The sequence below is a fragment of the Sebastes fasciatus genome, chromosome 19, assembly GCF_043250625.1.
Source record: "Sebastes fasciatus isolate fSebFas1 chromosome 19, fSebFas1.pri, whole genome shotgun sequence".
Taxonomy (NCBI): domain Eukaryota; kingdom Metazoa; phylum Chordata; class Actinopteri; order Perciformes; family Sebastidae; genus Sebastes; species Sebastes fasciatus.
In genome coordinates this window covers 14,822,274-14,839,542 of record NC_133813.1, presented here as the reverse complement: position 1 = coordinate 14,839,542, position 17,269 = coordinate 14,822,274, and the positions used below count along the sequence as shown (strand labels likewise).

At 39.6% G+C, this 17,269-nt stretch overlaps 1 protein-coding gene across 2 annotated transcripts in view; it reads left to right on the top strand.

Moving 5' to 3' along the window:
* The window catches only part of arhgap24 (Rho GTPase activating protein 24), a 78,254-nt gene that overhangs the window by 12,630 nt on the left and 48,355 nt on the right, over positions 1-17,269 (top strand). For both annotated transcript variants that reach the window (XM_074618750.1, XM_074618748.1), the window contains exon 2: positions 1,810-2,034. In XM_074618750.1, coding sequence (XP_074474851.1) covers positions 1,825-2,034 — 210 coding nt within the window. In that variant the 5' untranslated portion in view covers positions 1,810-1,824. The remainder of the gene's footprint in view (positions 1-1,809; positions 2,035-17,269) is intronic.

Here is a 17,269-nt window from a genome sequence, read left to right as displayed (position 1 = left end):
CGATGTAAAACAAGTGAAAAACTGGTATTTTCTCATAGAGCAGAGTAGTGAGCGTGTTTGTGCATGCAAATGCATACTGGACATGCTTACTGTGTGCATGGGACCAGAGAAAGTTTTGAAATCACAACAGCAGCCCTGGTGCACTTGCTCCACTGCTGGGCTGCATCTGGGCCACATCTGGACCTGTGGGCTGTTTGGACTTCCACCAAGGCAAGCCCAGCCAGAGCCACTGACAACATGGCAATGCTTAAAGCTGACAGCAGCAGTCTTTAGCAGTCGTAGCATACAGTATGTCACAAGTTTAAACCATCTATTATACTCATGGAAACAATATGTGTAGAGTGATTTATGGAATGTGTGGTGTTGTTTTTTTATATAGGCTATATGTATTGACGTGTGTGAACGTTTTAGGTCCAGCAGAGGACATTTGTCACATTTGACTGTATATGAGTATGTAAACATAAAGTAACTTATGGGAAGCAGAAGGGCCACCCTTTTCTTTAGAGGGTCAAGGTCAACCTCTCATACATTAATTCTTTGTATGACAGGTCAACATGTCACAGGAGTCACAGGAACTGTTTACCATTATTCCTCACTTTGAAAGTGCCACAATGGACCAGGAGCGACTGATTGGTAAAGTTGAAATGAGGAGTTATCTATATGATACCTCCTCATTGCACTACAAAAACCTAAATAAGGAGGGAGCTGGCTGGAGATCGCCTGAAAGTTTCCTTTTTGCTGTCGGCTCTATTGTATGTCATTTCCAGTAAATATCACATTATAAAACATGTGTTTTCTGTTTAAAAAGTACAAACGTAGGAAGCTAGATAATATCATCCATCTTTTAAGTGACTACATCTCTGATCAGATCTGGAGCACACAGCTGATAAGTACGTGGTTTGTTTACATGACGTAACAGAAATGATTTAATTAACAGATTCAGTGTGGACAGAAAGTGTCCGATGTTATTATAAGTAAATAAAAAGACCACAAATCTATCTTCTTATTGTTGATTTGTTATTCTGTCAATAAGAAGACACAATAAGTTCAATATTATTAAAATTTACAATAAATCATTAGTTCTGTGTTATTATAAAAAAAAATATTGGCCACGGCCACTTGGGGTTTCAGTGAGCCCCCTGAACCAACACAAACTGCGGCTGTGGTACAGACTCCAGATCAGATTTATTCACTTGAATAATAAGGATTAGGTCATGTTAAAACTTAAAAACAGTTCAAAAGATAGAGGTTTCAAAGAGACTGAGAGTCAAAACGTTACACAGAGACGAGAGAAAGACTGGCGGGCCAACATGTGTAGGTGGCCGACACAAGATAAAAGAGATTAGAGGTTTGGCCTGTGGTCTTGTTATCTGGTTTATGAATTCCTCCTCCCACACATCCCCTTCTGCTCGTGTCTCCTTGCACTCACACAACACTAAACAACCCTTTAACATTCCTCCAAATTACATTTTACCTCAAGTAGTATCCAGCGACGCAGATAGTTTAGATGTTATTTGCTGAGGTTTTGAGAAAGACAGGTAATGCATTTCGTCAGAACTGAAAATTACATTTGAAAAGTCGGTATGATCCACCTACTCTACTGGAAGAAAATGGTTTTCATTAAGTGAATTGAATGAGTAGTTTGTGTCATATTTTCTGTTGTAAAAACCCGTACCCGAGTTTGAAAAGAGATTGCATTCATGATTTCTGCAGCATCTGTTTGTAATATGTTGCAGAATGTATTTCTTTTGTACCTTTTTTCCTACTTGGAACTCTGCAAATCTAAAAAAGATTCAAACTGTTTTGCAGATAAGAGTTGCTGCAATGGACGAGCAGTGTGTGTCCCACAGCAGTCCCCAGCGCAGTGGAGGTCAGGCCACCACAGAGATCCAGAGGCAGGGACGGCCGACTGTCATCAAGTGTGGGTGGCTCAGGAAGCAAGGAGGTTTTGTCAAGACTTGGCACAGTCGCTGGTTTGTTCTGCGAGGGGACCAGCTCCACTATTACAAAGACGAGGAGGAGACCAAGGCCCTGGTAAGGCTGATTTTGAAATAATGGCATCACACAAATTTCATGGACTGCTGTGTCTCTTAGTGACAGAAATGATTAGACGCCAAGTCCTTTAATCATGCAGGAACTTGTATTAGTACTATGAATGTTCACATTAATCCACTGTGCATTATCAAATACCAGAACTAAGTAAATGGAATTACACCAAAAACAATCATTGAGTTTTGGCTGCTATACAACTATGTACTGTTGTCAGCTACATCAACAAATCAATTTAATCTCTTCTGAGCTGATCAAGCTGGCGAGTTGATGTGATTCCAGCAGTCAACTCACTTCTTAGCTCAGTAAAAACACGATGAACTTGCAGACATTGACCATAAACAGCTGAGATCAGGGAGCTGCACGTTGCTGGTAGAAATATTTGGGAATTATTTGGTTCCCACTCGTTGTGTCAGCTGCTGCACCTGTTCCTAATCAGGTTAATTGATTTGGAACAAGTTAAGCATGCCTGCTCATTGGCACACAGAGACACAAGAGGCACAAGAGGTCACATCCGGACACACAGCTCTTGTCACAGCGCTTATCATTCTCTTCACGCTATAAAATAATCTGTATGAGCCATCAATCACAATTCAGCCTCTTGACAGATAGTTTGGACTCCGACATATTTTAGCTTTTTTAGCTGGTAAAGTAAACCTAAATTTTATGTTTCTGCAAACGTTGAATGTCGATGTTTCTGAACCAAAAATATGTTTCATATCAGCCTCGTATCACGCTGGTAGAAACGCACAATGCCATGTGGTTACCGTTCTGAAGCGATTGACCCCTTTCACATTGCAGGGTAAACACAGGTGTAATTGATAACATTAATTATGAACCTGATCCATTGAGGTGATGGATCAGGCTCACTGGAATGGCTGTGACACACTAAAATAAAATAAGACCATGATTAATGTTTTCAATTACATCTGTGTTTACCCTACTATGACATGTCAAAACGGCTGCTGTGAAAGGGGCCTATTGCTTTGGTTTAGGCAACACAACTACTTGGTTAAGGTTAGAAAAAAACATCATGGTTGTGTTAAAATAATAACGTAACGTAACAACAGTAACAATGTAACCAGCGGCAATAAATAACAACCGCCCTTAACGGATTTTTTTACGTGATGTTACGTAACAAGCGTAAAGTCAACTTTGACTTTTGGTCTTGTTATACTCACTTGTTTGCAGAAATGTACAATACCAAATTTTTTTCCTGGCGACTGGGTTGAATAATCCTCTGTATCTCCAGTCAGAGTCCCTCCCTCCTATTACATATCTCTATATCCTGGATTTAATGAGAACAAAACACAAAGAGAAATACAGTTATTTTAGAAAAAGGTGATTATTATGAGAAAAATGGCTAAAAACTAAAATATATGAATGAAATAAAAACTATTGTGCATAGTAGCAGTATTACCAGTATTTATTACCAGTATAAGCTTACAGTAGAATTTTTTTTTTTATTTAAAGGTAAATAATACAGAGCTTGAAGGTTTTATCTTATTCAAATCACTTGCCAAAGCCCAGAATGCATAGCGGTTAATCTTCAAGTGGTTGGCTAACGTCCCACTTTCCTGACTTACTTCTATGAATGAAAAATGACTCTGCTGTACTTTTGCAAACCAAAGGACCACCTGTCTCTATTTAAAGCTTCATTTCCTGCAATTATGTTATATTGTGTAGATTTTTTTTTTTTTTTAAATCTATGTGAGAAAGTTGAAAAAACTGATTTGCCCATCACTTGAAATTAACACACATGGGGTCCACAGAGCAGATGCATCTCACAGCCAAATGAGATAACAAGATCCGACTGATTCAAATCAGTTGTTTTGACTGTTTGAGCTTGTTGTCCCTGAAGCCAACGCACAAAGAAGAAGAGGAGACAATGAGTGATGCAGACAATAAGGCCGTCTCTAACGTTACTGTAACCAGGCAGCCTCTCTCACTGAGCATGTGTAGACTGAACAAAGAGGCAGACGGACAGACTTTTGATTCTCATTACAAAGACAAAAACACCGACATGTGGAAGAGAAAGGATAAATGATTAATCTTACAATGTTAGGTCAATAAGGCTCTGCATGTTTTTAACAAACTGTCTTTCGTGAAGTTGAACTGACAACTGGGATACAGAGAAATTAGGATCTGTCGTTGATTTATGTTACTTCTGTTTTAGGGCTGTTCAGGGATCAGTTTGCTGGTATTGAGTGTCAGGTAGCCAGAGACAACTGAATACAAATTACAAGAGATATTAAAGGAATACAAGGAGGAGAAATATTAGGTTTCCCTTCTTTTTTCTTTTTTGTTACCTTAGAACGGAGCCAGGCAAGCTGTTTCCAGCAGCTCAAGTCTTTATGCTAAAATAAGGGCTGACAGCTGATTACGAGATTGGTCAGTACGCAGATTCACAGATGCGTACTGAGGAGTCTGCTCACAAGTTACATAATCTCTGATTCAGACACATAGACTGTAAATATAAGAAGTAGACGTAGTCACCGAGACGTCACCCATTGGTTTGTGGACTGCCGTTTTGAAGCCTCAAGTTCAGCATTTTGGCCGTCGCCGTCTTGTTTTTTTGCCCCCACAAGTGACACGAGAGGGTGGAGCTAAGTACAACAATTAGCAATTACAATTTCTAGGCACCCAAAAGCTTATATTTAACTTTCATGAACTGAAAACACACTGTGAAAGGGTTAAAGTTGTAAGACGAAAACACAGACAACACCCAGACCGGACAACGCTGTGGTAGCGACCTGTCAATCACAAGGTAACCCCGCCCCTAAAGCATCCCCTGCAATGGTGTATTTGACTCTAAATGGCACCATAATTTATTAAAATGAACATCATGCTGTATTGAAGAAGACTTGAAACTAGCGATTGAGACCATAAACTCATGTTTACAATGTTTACTGAGGTAATAAATCAAGTGAGAAGTATAGGCTCATTTTCTCATAGACTTCTATACAATCAGACTTCTTTTTGCAACCAGAGGAGTCGCCCCCTGCTGGCTATTAGAAAGAATGCAAGTTTAAGGCACTTCCGCATTGGATTCACTTTTATGAAACGGAGTTTGCCCACTGATTCAGAGTTATTCAAAATCAGATAGTTAGCTTTTTATTATGTCCTGATTAGTCCCTTACTCATTTACTAGTAACTACTCAGTTATTTCCCATGGAGTGTTACTCTTTTGCAGTTGTAGAAGCCAGCTGTTTCACACCAGAAGCTCTGTTCTTTGTCTGCACAAAAAAATAAACTCAGGACTCCAACCATTCCTAATATACGGTATATTCCACCCAAAACAATATCCTCTTTTTCCAGAGGAAACTTGAGCACAATTGAAATCTTCATTCTGCTCCTCTACCCACACATCTTTGTCTGGCTGATATCCCAGCACGCTCAGCTCAGCCAAACCCAAGCCACACCAGCAGCAGGAGTCTCTGAAGGTTAAAGCTCCAGACCTGAAGGTGGGCCACCGGCCAGATACAGGGAGAGGAGATACTCTTCACTGCTATTTCTGGGTAGCTCTGCTTCTTAAAACAGGAGCACCAACAGTTTTAGCTTTAGTTCTTGGTGTGCTGTGAATATCCTGAGGGAATGATGCAAAAAGCTGTGGAGCAGTTTGTCATAATAATTTACAGACAATGACAGGAAACAATTTGTTTCCCTTTTGAAATAGTCATGCCATCTATATTTACTCACCCAGAAATATTATCCATTAATGTTCCTACAACTTCAGCTACTCTCTGATGTTTTGTCTATTATTTCCTACTTCTGAGACAAATGTCAGGTACCTAGAACTGCTACTTTTTTGCAGAGAATGGGAAATTTCTATAAAACTAGGTCAGGCACAGAGCAGTGCGTTCAAAGTCCTTAAATCTTTGTGACCTCCAAAGCAGAGCAGCATGGATATAGCACAAAAACAGCACCCTAACAAGACACAGTACCTAACAGAATACAAGATAACTACAATACTAATAAGTCTGGAGTTTCCGACGTCCCGAAAGGAAGAACACATGTAGGGCAAATAGGAGAGAGAGCTGAAGTTGTTCCTAACACTGACATCCAAGATCAGTGGACCAAGATACATCTCTTAACTTGGGAGTGTGTGCAGTGGAGTTAAATCTCCCTGTCCTGAGCCACAAAATGCAGGCGTGTGAAGCCACATTTAGTTCAGCCATTAATTAATTCTCTCACGTTCTGTGAAGTCTCCATTTGTTACTTGTCACATTAGCCTAATTGCTGCTTCCTCAGTGGGAGCAGGAACATCTGCCTCTCTCTGTTGCCTATGGAAACACAGACGCCAACCAAGCTTGGACTGATTAGACATGAACAGTCACATATTTCAGGCTGTGCTCATACAGCGTTTGTAGCTATACCTAGGAAAAGTAATGCACTGTAATTTGTATATATCCCACAAAATCAATTCATATGTAATCCACGTAATCGTGAACTAGGAAATATAAAGAGCGACAGACGCTGCGTAGGGAGGAGGTTTGGGTGGATGGGGGGGGGTCAAAAAAACACATAACTTCTGTTTTTAAGTTATTTTAACCCTAAGTACGATCTTTTTCTAAACCTAACTAAATAGTTTTGTTGCCTAAACCTAACTAAGTTGTTTCCTGTGAAGATGGAAGTTTATTTTGAAAAGACTGTATGCCTGTAACGAGTGGAAATTGACACGTGTTGCTGGACATTCATAGGAAAACACGAAACATGAAGATTAACTTTTCGTAAGCTATCATACAAAGTGGATACGTTGCATATTTAAACACCAATGCTACGTTTCCCTACAAGCGACCTCTTTTGTTCTTGCAACACTTAAAATTGGTTCCTTTTAACCCCGTATACAATCTTTCCTTAACCCTAACCAAGTGGTTTCAAGTCCTTAAACTTGCAATAACTGATTTTTTTTTGGCCACTTGTGGGCAGCAGAAACAAGTTGTAAACACAACACTGACATACAAGGACAGCTTTAAGTTGATTCTGCAAAAATGTTAGCATACAGTTGTTTATTAACACGTCCAGCAGATATAGTGTAACATTGGCATTCGTTTGGAGCCGTGTTTCTGGCCACCTGGTGAATTTAAGTCAAGTCTAGGTTTAGTTCTGTTTTTGGTCTCCACCAACTCATGAGGGAAATATCCGTCTTTTTTAGCAGCTAAATACCCGACTATGTTCACTAGCTAGTTGCTAACTGTCTGTCTGCCGTTTGGTGTTGGGCAGGTAGCATAGAGTGGGTTTTTATTGCTTTTATTGTTGAAAACGGCTGTCTACTGCCTCCGAAAACGATGCTATGAGAGTGGTTAGGAGTGAACCAAGACAGTAACGGTATCTAAGAGAGCCAGGTGATAACTGTGGGTTTGTCACTACTAACGTTGTTAGCCGTTTGATCCTTTGTTATTATAAAAATATTGATTATAGCCGCTTTAACCTAAACAGAAAATGCTCATATGAACTGTTTTTCTAATGGTCTTTTGTGTTGTTTTAGAAGCACTTACAAATTCCTGCCAATAGGGAGCAGAACAACAGGTTATATTGGGTTGCTGGTGTTCATTATGTTATTGCGTCCACATTTTGTGTGATTGTATGTGCAATAGTAAACATACTGTACTGCACTGGTCCTCAGAAAATAAAGGAAGCAATACTACCACTTCACAACTTTATCCAGAAATAACATGAGATTTCTCTGCTCAGAGGAATTCTGATGTTTGTAGATAACATTATTAGAAAGAGGGTATTATTATTGTCAATACAGGGGACCATGTTGTGTCCCATACAGTCGGGCCAAACCTCTCTGAAGAACGCGTGGCATCTGAAGAATGGGAGTCAGCTGGAGGTGAAGGGTCACCAAAAAGCATGCGTAGGGCTGGCACGTGTGGGCTTAGCGTCAACATGCCATCTGCCTGCCCTAACTCGCCCACGGAGATGTATGCACGCACAAGCATGCATGTACTAACTCACATTCTCTCTCTCTCTCTCACACACATACACACTCATGCACTCAGATTTCATCTGGCTGAGCCCATAAACAAAGACAGTATTCATTTAGTGGGTGAAATGGTATGATTATTGTAATTTAAACCACTTAGCATTGAATCTGTATTCCAGTGAAGTTAGCGAGGTAACATTATGAATGAATGAGAGAATTGTGAATGAATACATTAAAGCAATTTTATGATATTGTAATGTATGAGGAAATGAAAGACACATTAAAATGTGATTAGGTCATTAGGATTCGAGCCACAACAAGTCTTACAAGTTAGTGGATTAATATTCATAGCACGAGGGGGCCGCGTCTGAACTCAGACAAAATGATCTGAAGGAAAGTACTTTAATGAGAAATTGCATTTAAATCAATAATGCAACAGTGCAATAATGCACTGAAAATCCTTTGTTTTCCCTGCTTGAGCTGGAAACCGTTTGACCTTGGCATTTAGCGGGAGTAAATAAAATGCCACTGTGGTTCTGTAATTATTCATACTGCATGACCATGTCTTCTCGCTGCTGTTTTGACGAAACTTTAACACTGCACCATTTGTCTGACCTTCGCTGCTGCAGCAGCTCTGTAGTCACTTTTGACACTGACGAACCCAGACGACGGTTACACTTGTGACTTTTACGGTACCATGTATACTTGTATGTGTACTTACGAGGTGTGAAGATTGCATTGATTCACATCACATCCAGGCGTGATCGGACTTGAACGTCAGAGGAATGTGGACAATAATGTGGACATCATCCAAACACCCTCTTGTGTACGTCATTAAACGCACGCCTGACATCATCTTCTGGTTACAGATCCAAACACAGGCTTTACATACAAGTGTTATGTTAAGTTATGCGCATGACTGAGTCACAAAAGTCAGCACGAGTGACAAACTAAAAGCCAAATACTGCATCTTCTCTTATTCCTGACATTATTACTTTAGTTTGACAATAATAGTTGGGCACAGGCACTTTCTTCAGCAGGATTAATACATTAGAGCAAGAATATAATTAATCAAGACAGTTCTGGCTGTCAGTATTCCTAGTGCGCACACTAAATACAGAGACTATTCCCTGTATGGTGACTGCATGTCTAATGAGCTTTGTATTGATGGATGGAAAAGTCTCTCACTGGACTCACAACAAGTTCCTGCAGGTACAGTTTTCTGAGCACTTTCTCTGCTCTCAATACCTTAGGTGGTAACAGGGTACTGCTACTATAAATTTGAGGTATGTGCAGGTGTAAGGGGCATTTGTGCAAGTGGGGGAGCACATTTCCTCGCAAGAAGTCAGTATGCAGCTGGTGCAGGAGCTGTTTATGTAATCGCATCAGAATTCTTCACACATAACAGTTGGTATCTGCGGGCAGACCATGTCTGACTTAAAGTACTTCACTTTCCAATGGCTACATGTGTTAAACCCAAGTGTTGGTTAATGTTTTGTGAAATTGAACTCAAGTGGCTTTAATCAATATGGATGGGAATCACCAGAGGCCCCACGATATGAAATTATCACGATACTTAAGTAACAATACGATCTTATTGAGATTTGAAACATTTTGTGATAAGATATATTGCGATTTATTACCCTTTTTCAAATGCAAATTATGCAGTTGTCAACATCTGTTTTATCTAATAAGACACAGTTTTAACTCTGCTCATCTCAGAGTTTTCATTCACATACAGTATCTTGTGGTCAGAGGTCAAGGGACCCCTTTGAAAACGGCCATGCCAGTTTTTCCTCGCCAAAATTTAGCGTACATTTTGGAGCGTTATTTAGCCTCCTTCCCGACAAGATAACATGACATGGTGGGTACCAATGGATTCCTTAGGCTTTCTACTTTTATATAATACCATATGGTTCCTTCACTCTAACTTTAAGACTGAGCCCGCTACAACCTCTGAAAGACAGAATAGCATCCATCAGATTGTTAAAACAAAAACTTCAAACTTCAAACTTGACGTTGACGTTGAGGTTGACTATTGATATACTATGCTGTATCAATTTTTTCCCCCACCCCTAATAATCAATATTTATATTTTAACACTGGATCACATGACAATTTGTATGAGAAAGACGACCCGACTCATTGTCTTTAGGCTCATATTTTTGGCTTTCTCGCCAGCAATTTTGGTGCTTTTTGTTCTCCCTGCAGCATCATATTACGATTTAGCTGTTTTTGGAAATGAATACCTCTGATTTTTTTTAAAGCCTGAAAACGGGAGCCATGAGGAGGTGCAGAAGTCTAGCTTTCTGTCTGAACACTTGAATTACAATATGCTGAAAAGTTATTATGGAATTTTTGCCTAATGATGGCAAAACATGTTGCCTACTGAAGCTTTAAATGTCACAGTATTTTTGATTAAACAAAAACCTCTTACGTTGGTCACAGATTATTGCACAACGTAAGACTAATCACCATCAGTATGCAGTATGATACAGTATGCCCATACAATGACACAGCGCTTCGTGTCTGAACATGTTTTGTTTATTATCGGCCTTAGAAGAAGATAAAACACAAAGTCAAGGGGGCACTCTGACTTTAATAAGGTTAAATAAAGACATTACTTATATATAGTATATATTTAATGAGGTTAAATAAAGACATCACGTATATATTTAATAAGGTTAAATAAAGACATTGAGACACATTCTGCACTGCAGAGGAGGAACATTTGTTAGTGAGAGATTCAGTGCATCACTAGAGTGTACATTTTTGATACTTGTCCATACAGTGTAGTAATATTTTAGTTTGAAGCATGTCAAAATAGGAGCGCGAGTGTCTCACAAGGTCAAAAATCATCTCATTTTTTTTTTATGAATTGGGGCAGAGAAAGGTAGTGAAAACTACAAGTTATTACATTCTTCTTCTCTTAAGGTTTTATATTTTTTACAGAGGACTCTGTACACTTTAATCTCTATCACTTTATTTTTTATAAGATTTCAGAGTAATTGCTTTGGCATTTTTATTCTCTTTATCGTATCTTTCCTTACATTTCATGATTTGAAAAAGCTCAGATAGCAGTACGAGTTTAGGCGGAGGATATTTTAGGTAACTTTATACTGTATATGGGAGCTGGATGAAGATAAAAGGTCTCTGCATCAGGCAGCAGCAGCAGCAGCAGTGACAGGTATTCCTGCAACAAAGTGACAGGATACCGTGGGTTTTCCAGCTGCTTGCACATAAATCACCGTAGGCTTTTTGGTTGTTTTTTGTCTTAGGGATCTTGTAGTTTTTGATGGATTTGCTGTGTGAGTCAAAGAAGCAGACCATTGTTGTCCTTGTTGTCTGCCTCTATAGCTCTCTGTCCTAGATTTTGTTGCACATTACACACAGTCATTTGCTAGAAGGTCCAGTGTCGTGTTTGTTTTTAGCGACGGAGATTGTGTGATCGTCATAAAGTCGACTCAACTCGAAGTTGTAATATGCCCGTTACCTGTCCATTCTTCTTTTCTTACTGCTTTAAAAGCCATATCTTCCACTCACTGTTTTTATCAAACATTTCACGTACTCTGCTTAATCGTTAGAGCCTTGTTTTGTGATTTTCCCAACTTTTTAATTTCCCCCTCTTGTTAATTTCAGTCTTATCTGTATCATCATCTTCTCCTGGTTTATCGTGTCTAACTTCTCACATCATTCACCCACAGTTAATCCACAAAGTAAATAAAAATTAATGGAGAAGTCGTCTACCTTTCGCACCCTATTGCGTTTGACTCGCATATTAATATTTTAGTGAATGTTGTGCAGTCGCAGCTGCAGGTTTACTGAATATTTTACTGTGGCTTTTGAACGAGGCTCAACCAGTCAGAGCTGAAGATCACGGCCCCCTGTTTTATAACTGTGAAATAATGATGACTTTTATTGGATTGATGGACTCAGTCGAGCGGTCAGAGCAGAACAACCGTTAGTAACTCTTTGCCACTTGAATAGACAGGTCCTATAGAGTAAAGGTAGAGATTCAGGTAGTGAAAAGAATAAAACATGTAGACAGACCGATGCACTTACACACTTACTAGTCCACACAGGCCAAAAATATAGGTCTCCTACTGAGTTTGACTTCCTGTGTCTGAGAGGTCACTGACGCTGGAGAACAGTAATTATTGGATAAAAGGGCCGCTGATCAGCCGGCCAAGGTTTAATGAGCACTTAAACGACCTGTTACACCAATAACTTCTGCTTAATTGACTTCAGTGTGAGCGTTTATCTGTTTGCAATCTGAAATCAATTTCTGCTCCGCAATATATTGCTCCGTATTTCATTATCGTGCCATGTATCCTGTTCCCTATACAGTCATTCATCAAACCAGATCATTATTTAACAAACCATTGTTATCTTTAACTTAAACTTCATATTGATTCATTTGTTTCACTAGCCTATAGAGACACATGCCTCCATGAAAAATTACAGTGGTGTAATCATTTTTATTCTCAAAGCGGCTATAATCAATATTTTTATATTAACAATGGATCACATGACTACCTATATGGCTGATAGTGATGAACTTCATCACTCACTCTGCAGCTCATGCATTTCTGATCTACAATTTTACTGTTTTGGTTCACTCTCACTGCTCTCGTAGTGTCATTTTCTAGTGCAGCAGGCTGTTGTTTTCAGAGTTGAAGCTCAAAAACCCACTGTACTCTACTTGCTCCGCACAAAAGGTTCAGACAAAGTTAGCAACTAGCTGATGAACAGTAGCATTTAGCAGCTAAAGCGAGATATTTCCTTCAGGAGTTGGTGGAGACCAAAAACAGAGCCTAAAGGAGAGTGAATATTGGACATTCATCAGGTGGCCAGAAACATGACTCCAAATAAATGATAATAATGAATGATAATGTTGCTCCATATATGCTGGATGAGCAAAACTTCAATTTTGGGTAACCTCCGGGTCTGAAAAGTGCCTTAAACTTGCATTATTTCTAATAGCCAGCAAAGGGCGACTCCTCAAGTTGTAAAAAGAAGTCTGATTGTATAGAAGTCTATGAGAAAATGAGCCTACTTCTCACTAGATTTATTACCTCAGTAAACATTGTAAACATGAGTTTATGGTCTCAATCGCTAGTTTCAAGTCTTCTTCAATACAGCATGATGATCATTTAGTAAATGATGGTCCCATTTAGAGTCAAATAGACCATAAAGCAGGGGATGCTTTAGGGCGGGGCTACCTTGTGATTGACAGATCGCTACCACGACGTTGTCCGGTCTGGGAGATGTCCGTTGTGTTGTCAGTTCATCAAAGTTAATTGTAACATTTTGGTCATTGAAAAATGTATCTTATTTTAATCTTATTACCACCCTCTTGTGTCACTTCTGGTTGCAAAAAATCAAATGGCGACGCCAAAAACTAAGATGCCATTGGCCAAAATGCCGAACTCTAGGCTCAAAACGGCAGTCCACAAACCAATGGGTGACGTCACGGTGGCTACCTCCACTTCTTAAGTCTTTGGCTGCAACTGAAGGTAAACACAGGAAGTTGTCCGATAGATTAGCTAAGGTATCTGACTGGATTAGCTCTTTGGGGCGACTGGTCAGCCGACCAAACCAGCTGCTAATTCCCGCGAGACTTTAAGCCCGATCTTCTTTATCATGCAGAAGACACAATGTTAATGGTATTAACTCATTAAAGATGCAGACATTAACTGCGGATAGCCTATCACATGTCAGCCCTGTCTCCTAAAAGTTACATTCATGTATAACTAAACTGTATTATGAATTACATTTCAAGGAAAACATATTTTGTCACGGATTACGTTTGGTTTCGACGTATCTCAAATATGTTTCTAATGACAGACCGCGCCGTAGGGAGGAGGTCAGGGTGGTGGATGGGGATTTTCATGTTCATGTCCCGTGTGAACCTAAAAGTCAACGTTCACTTATTTTAATCATGATGTTTTTTTACTAAACAGTGGTATATGGGAAAGTAATTTTGTAGGAGACATGGTTGCATATGTCATGTCACTGTGTCTTCCTACCATTTTATTGAAAAAGCCAATCTGACCTAAGGGGTAATTAATGAAGCATCCAAGGCTGCTGGGAACAATGAGGCACACTATTGCATTCACCCTGTAACTGTCAATATACTCCAAACAAACTGGACGTAAAATGTCTGGTTTATGACCAAAAAGGGCGTCGCATTTGTTATTTATTGCTGCAGTGTGTGCAGGCTGGTCAGACTAAACTAATTGAACAGAGTCACACTCAGTATTCTGGTATTTGCTTGCAGTCTGAGAAAGCACTCCAAATGTGATTTCATTTGGAGCATAGAGTTGGACACGGCCTCAGAAACAGCCCCCCTGACAGGCTGCGCTGCTGCTTACAAACCTGAGCCTCCTGCTGTCGCTTTCCCTCGCACAGATTCCTCTGAGCCTCTTCTGTCCCATATGTGGGTGTTTGTGTAGAGCTTTTTTGGCGGAGAACAAAAGATAAGTGGGTTTGTGTCATTACTCCGTTTCCAAAAAAAAATGACCTCATCCTTGTTAAAGACAATATAAAAATGCAGAGAACACCCGAGAATAGGGGTTGGGCCGGGCTACCGTTCTCTTTGCTTGGTAAATATTACTCTGTCTGTGGTTGGGTTTGTCTGCAGCAAACAACAGGCCACCGGGGAGGATGTCAGTATGGAAAGTGTGGCTGTGGCTTAGAAACAGAGGGGAGGAATATCAGTGGTGTTGTGGTTTTCGCAATATGAAGGGACTACACTTTCTTCTTTTTTAAGAAAACATACAGTCCATATTTTTGAAGTCTCTCCCACCCACGCACAATTCATTTAAGTCATCTCCTGTTTCCCTGGAATCAGTACATGATAAAAAAGATCTGTGTACACTTTTAATCCCGAGATACCGAAGCCGAGCTGTCTGACAACCACATCAAACGAGCTTTCTCTCCCCTCATTCCTCCAATTCGGAGCGTGTCTGTCCCGTCTTTATAACCCCCTTTAAAGCACTTCATCTAGGGGCCTCAGGTAGGGTTTCTACTTCCTGGTTGTCACAGTTATGGCTCATTAAAGAGTTCTCCCTCTCCGCAGGAAGGAAACTGACTCCCCTTAGATCCTGTTAATGTGTGTGGGTCCTTAATACTGATGCTGTCACCGTTGCACATCTTGTCTGTGTTAACATGAACCCCAGATAGAGGGCACTCTAATGACTGTCAGATGCTGCGTTGTGGCACTGATGTCTGAGATGTTAATCAAGTGAAAAGTCACAGTTTGAATGCTTAAAGGGTCAACCTGCAGCTGGATGTGTTGTAATCCTTTTTTTTATAGTCACCCTTATTAGGGGAAGACTAAGTGAAGTAAGTAACTACTTTGTAATTCTCGAATTACATTAAATTTGGTAATTTACTTGGTAATGTTACCAAATTGCTGCATGTGATGCGTATCCAGTTTAAAATATGTTGTCTCTCACTAACACTCAGATCCATCACTTCAACAGGTTTGCTACTAATGATCAGTTTCATTATCGACCAATCAGACAATCATTTTATTTCAACTAATTGATAGATTGTTTGGCACATAAAATGTTAGAAAACATTAAACAAATGACACATTCAAATTACTTGGTTTTTCCAACCAACAGCCTAAAACCCAAAAGTCTTCAGTTTGCGAAAACAACCAAATACTCACATTTGAGCAGTTGGAATCAGAGAGTTTTTAGCATTTTTGCTTTAATAAATGCATTTAAAAATGAATAAATATTTCTATTTATCGTTTTAATGATTAAATTAATCAATTATGCCGGTTAAAAGCAGCAATACCACAATAAAAAAAAAAACGCTTTTACTCCATCACAATTAAAAGTCTGGCATTCATAATTTCGCTTACATAAAAATGCAGTATTATCAGCAAAATGATCAAAAGTAAAAGTAAAAAGTACCAGTTTATAACTGATGCATCAACATGTAATCAGCATGTTAATGCTGCAGCTGGTTGATGTGGAGCTAATTTTAACTACTTTATATCTTTCTGGGTAATTTAATCAATAATGATGTATCATATTTCATAAAGTTGTCATATGTTTTGTGGGTAAAATGTTAATCAGCAAAGTATCTCATGACTATTTAACTATTGTAGCTGTCAAAAACATGTAGAGGAGTGAGAATTTGCTTCTCAAATGGAGTGAAGAAAAAGGACTAAAAGGTCGAATTTGCCACCTTTTATGTGGATGTCCAATCAGAGTTGATGTTCAATGTAGTCGATTGAAGCAATGAATTCCTTCGGTGCTGCTATATTGACAGAGAAAGCGGAAAAAAATCAGTTTTTCTTCCTGCATCCAGCGCCGTCATTTGACGTGACAGTGACGTACGTAGTTGGATGCGAGAACTACAGGCTGTTTCAGCTTGGATTTCTAGTCTCCGTGCTCTAGACTTCTCGTTCATTATTGCATGCACTGAGGAATTTATTACTTCAAATGATTAAATTTACTATAACCTCTGATTGGACATCCACATAAAATGTGGCAAATCTTCCCTTTAAAGCTTCAGTAGGCACCATTTTTTAGCATCATTGGGCAAAACTTCCATAATAACCTTTCAGCATGTTGTAATTCAAGTGTTCTGAGAGAAAACTAGACTTCTGCACCTCCTCATGGCTCTGTTTTCAGGCTTTAAAAAATCTAGCCCGTGACGGGAGACTTTGACCAATCACAGGTCATTTCAGAAAGTGAGCGTTCCTATTGGCTTTGCTCCGGCTGGTGGGCGGTGCTTGGTATTTCCTCAAGTGATCTCAACATTGGCTGGCATTTTACAGCTAAACAGTGCACGACAAGATGTTTCTGAAAACATTTGAGGAGAGAAATAGGGATTAACGTAACATAATATTGATTCATATTTGATCAGCGCTGCCTAGACACAGAAGACTAGACACACAGATCTGCCCCACAGCCTTTTCTAACAGACAGGAAGTCTCGACAGTAAGGTTACTGAGAGGTCGACTGTAGAAAAAGCTGATGCTCCTGCTATTTAAAGCAGACAATCTCTGGCCTTCACTGTCACACAGATGATGTATCATTGTGGACAGAGCCGAGGCAGAGAGATGTTGATCCACTATAATGCTGCTGCTTTGACACATTTTATAACAGCTCAGCTCCATCATCCAGACCCGTCCCTGGGGACATATGCACCACCTTGTCAGGCGGCAGAGATGCTCATAGTACACATGACAATGCAAAAAATCCTCTGATAATCATGTCAGTGCTTCAAACGTATGTTTCCTGTTGTAGTTGGTGCAAAGAGAATGGC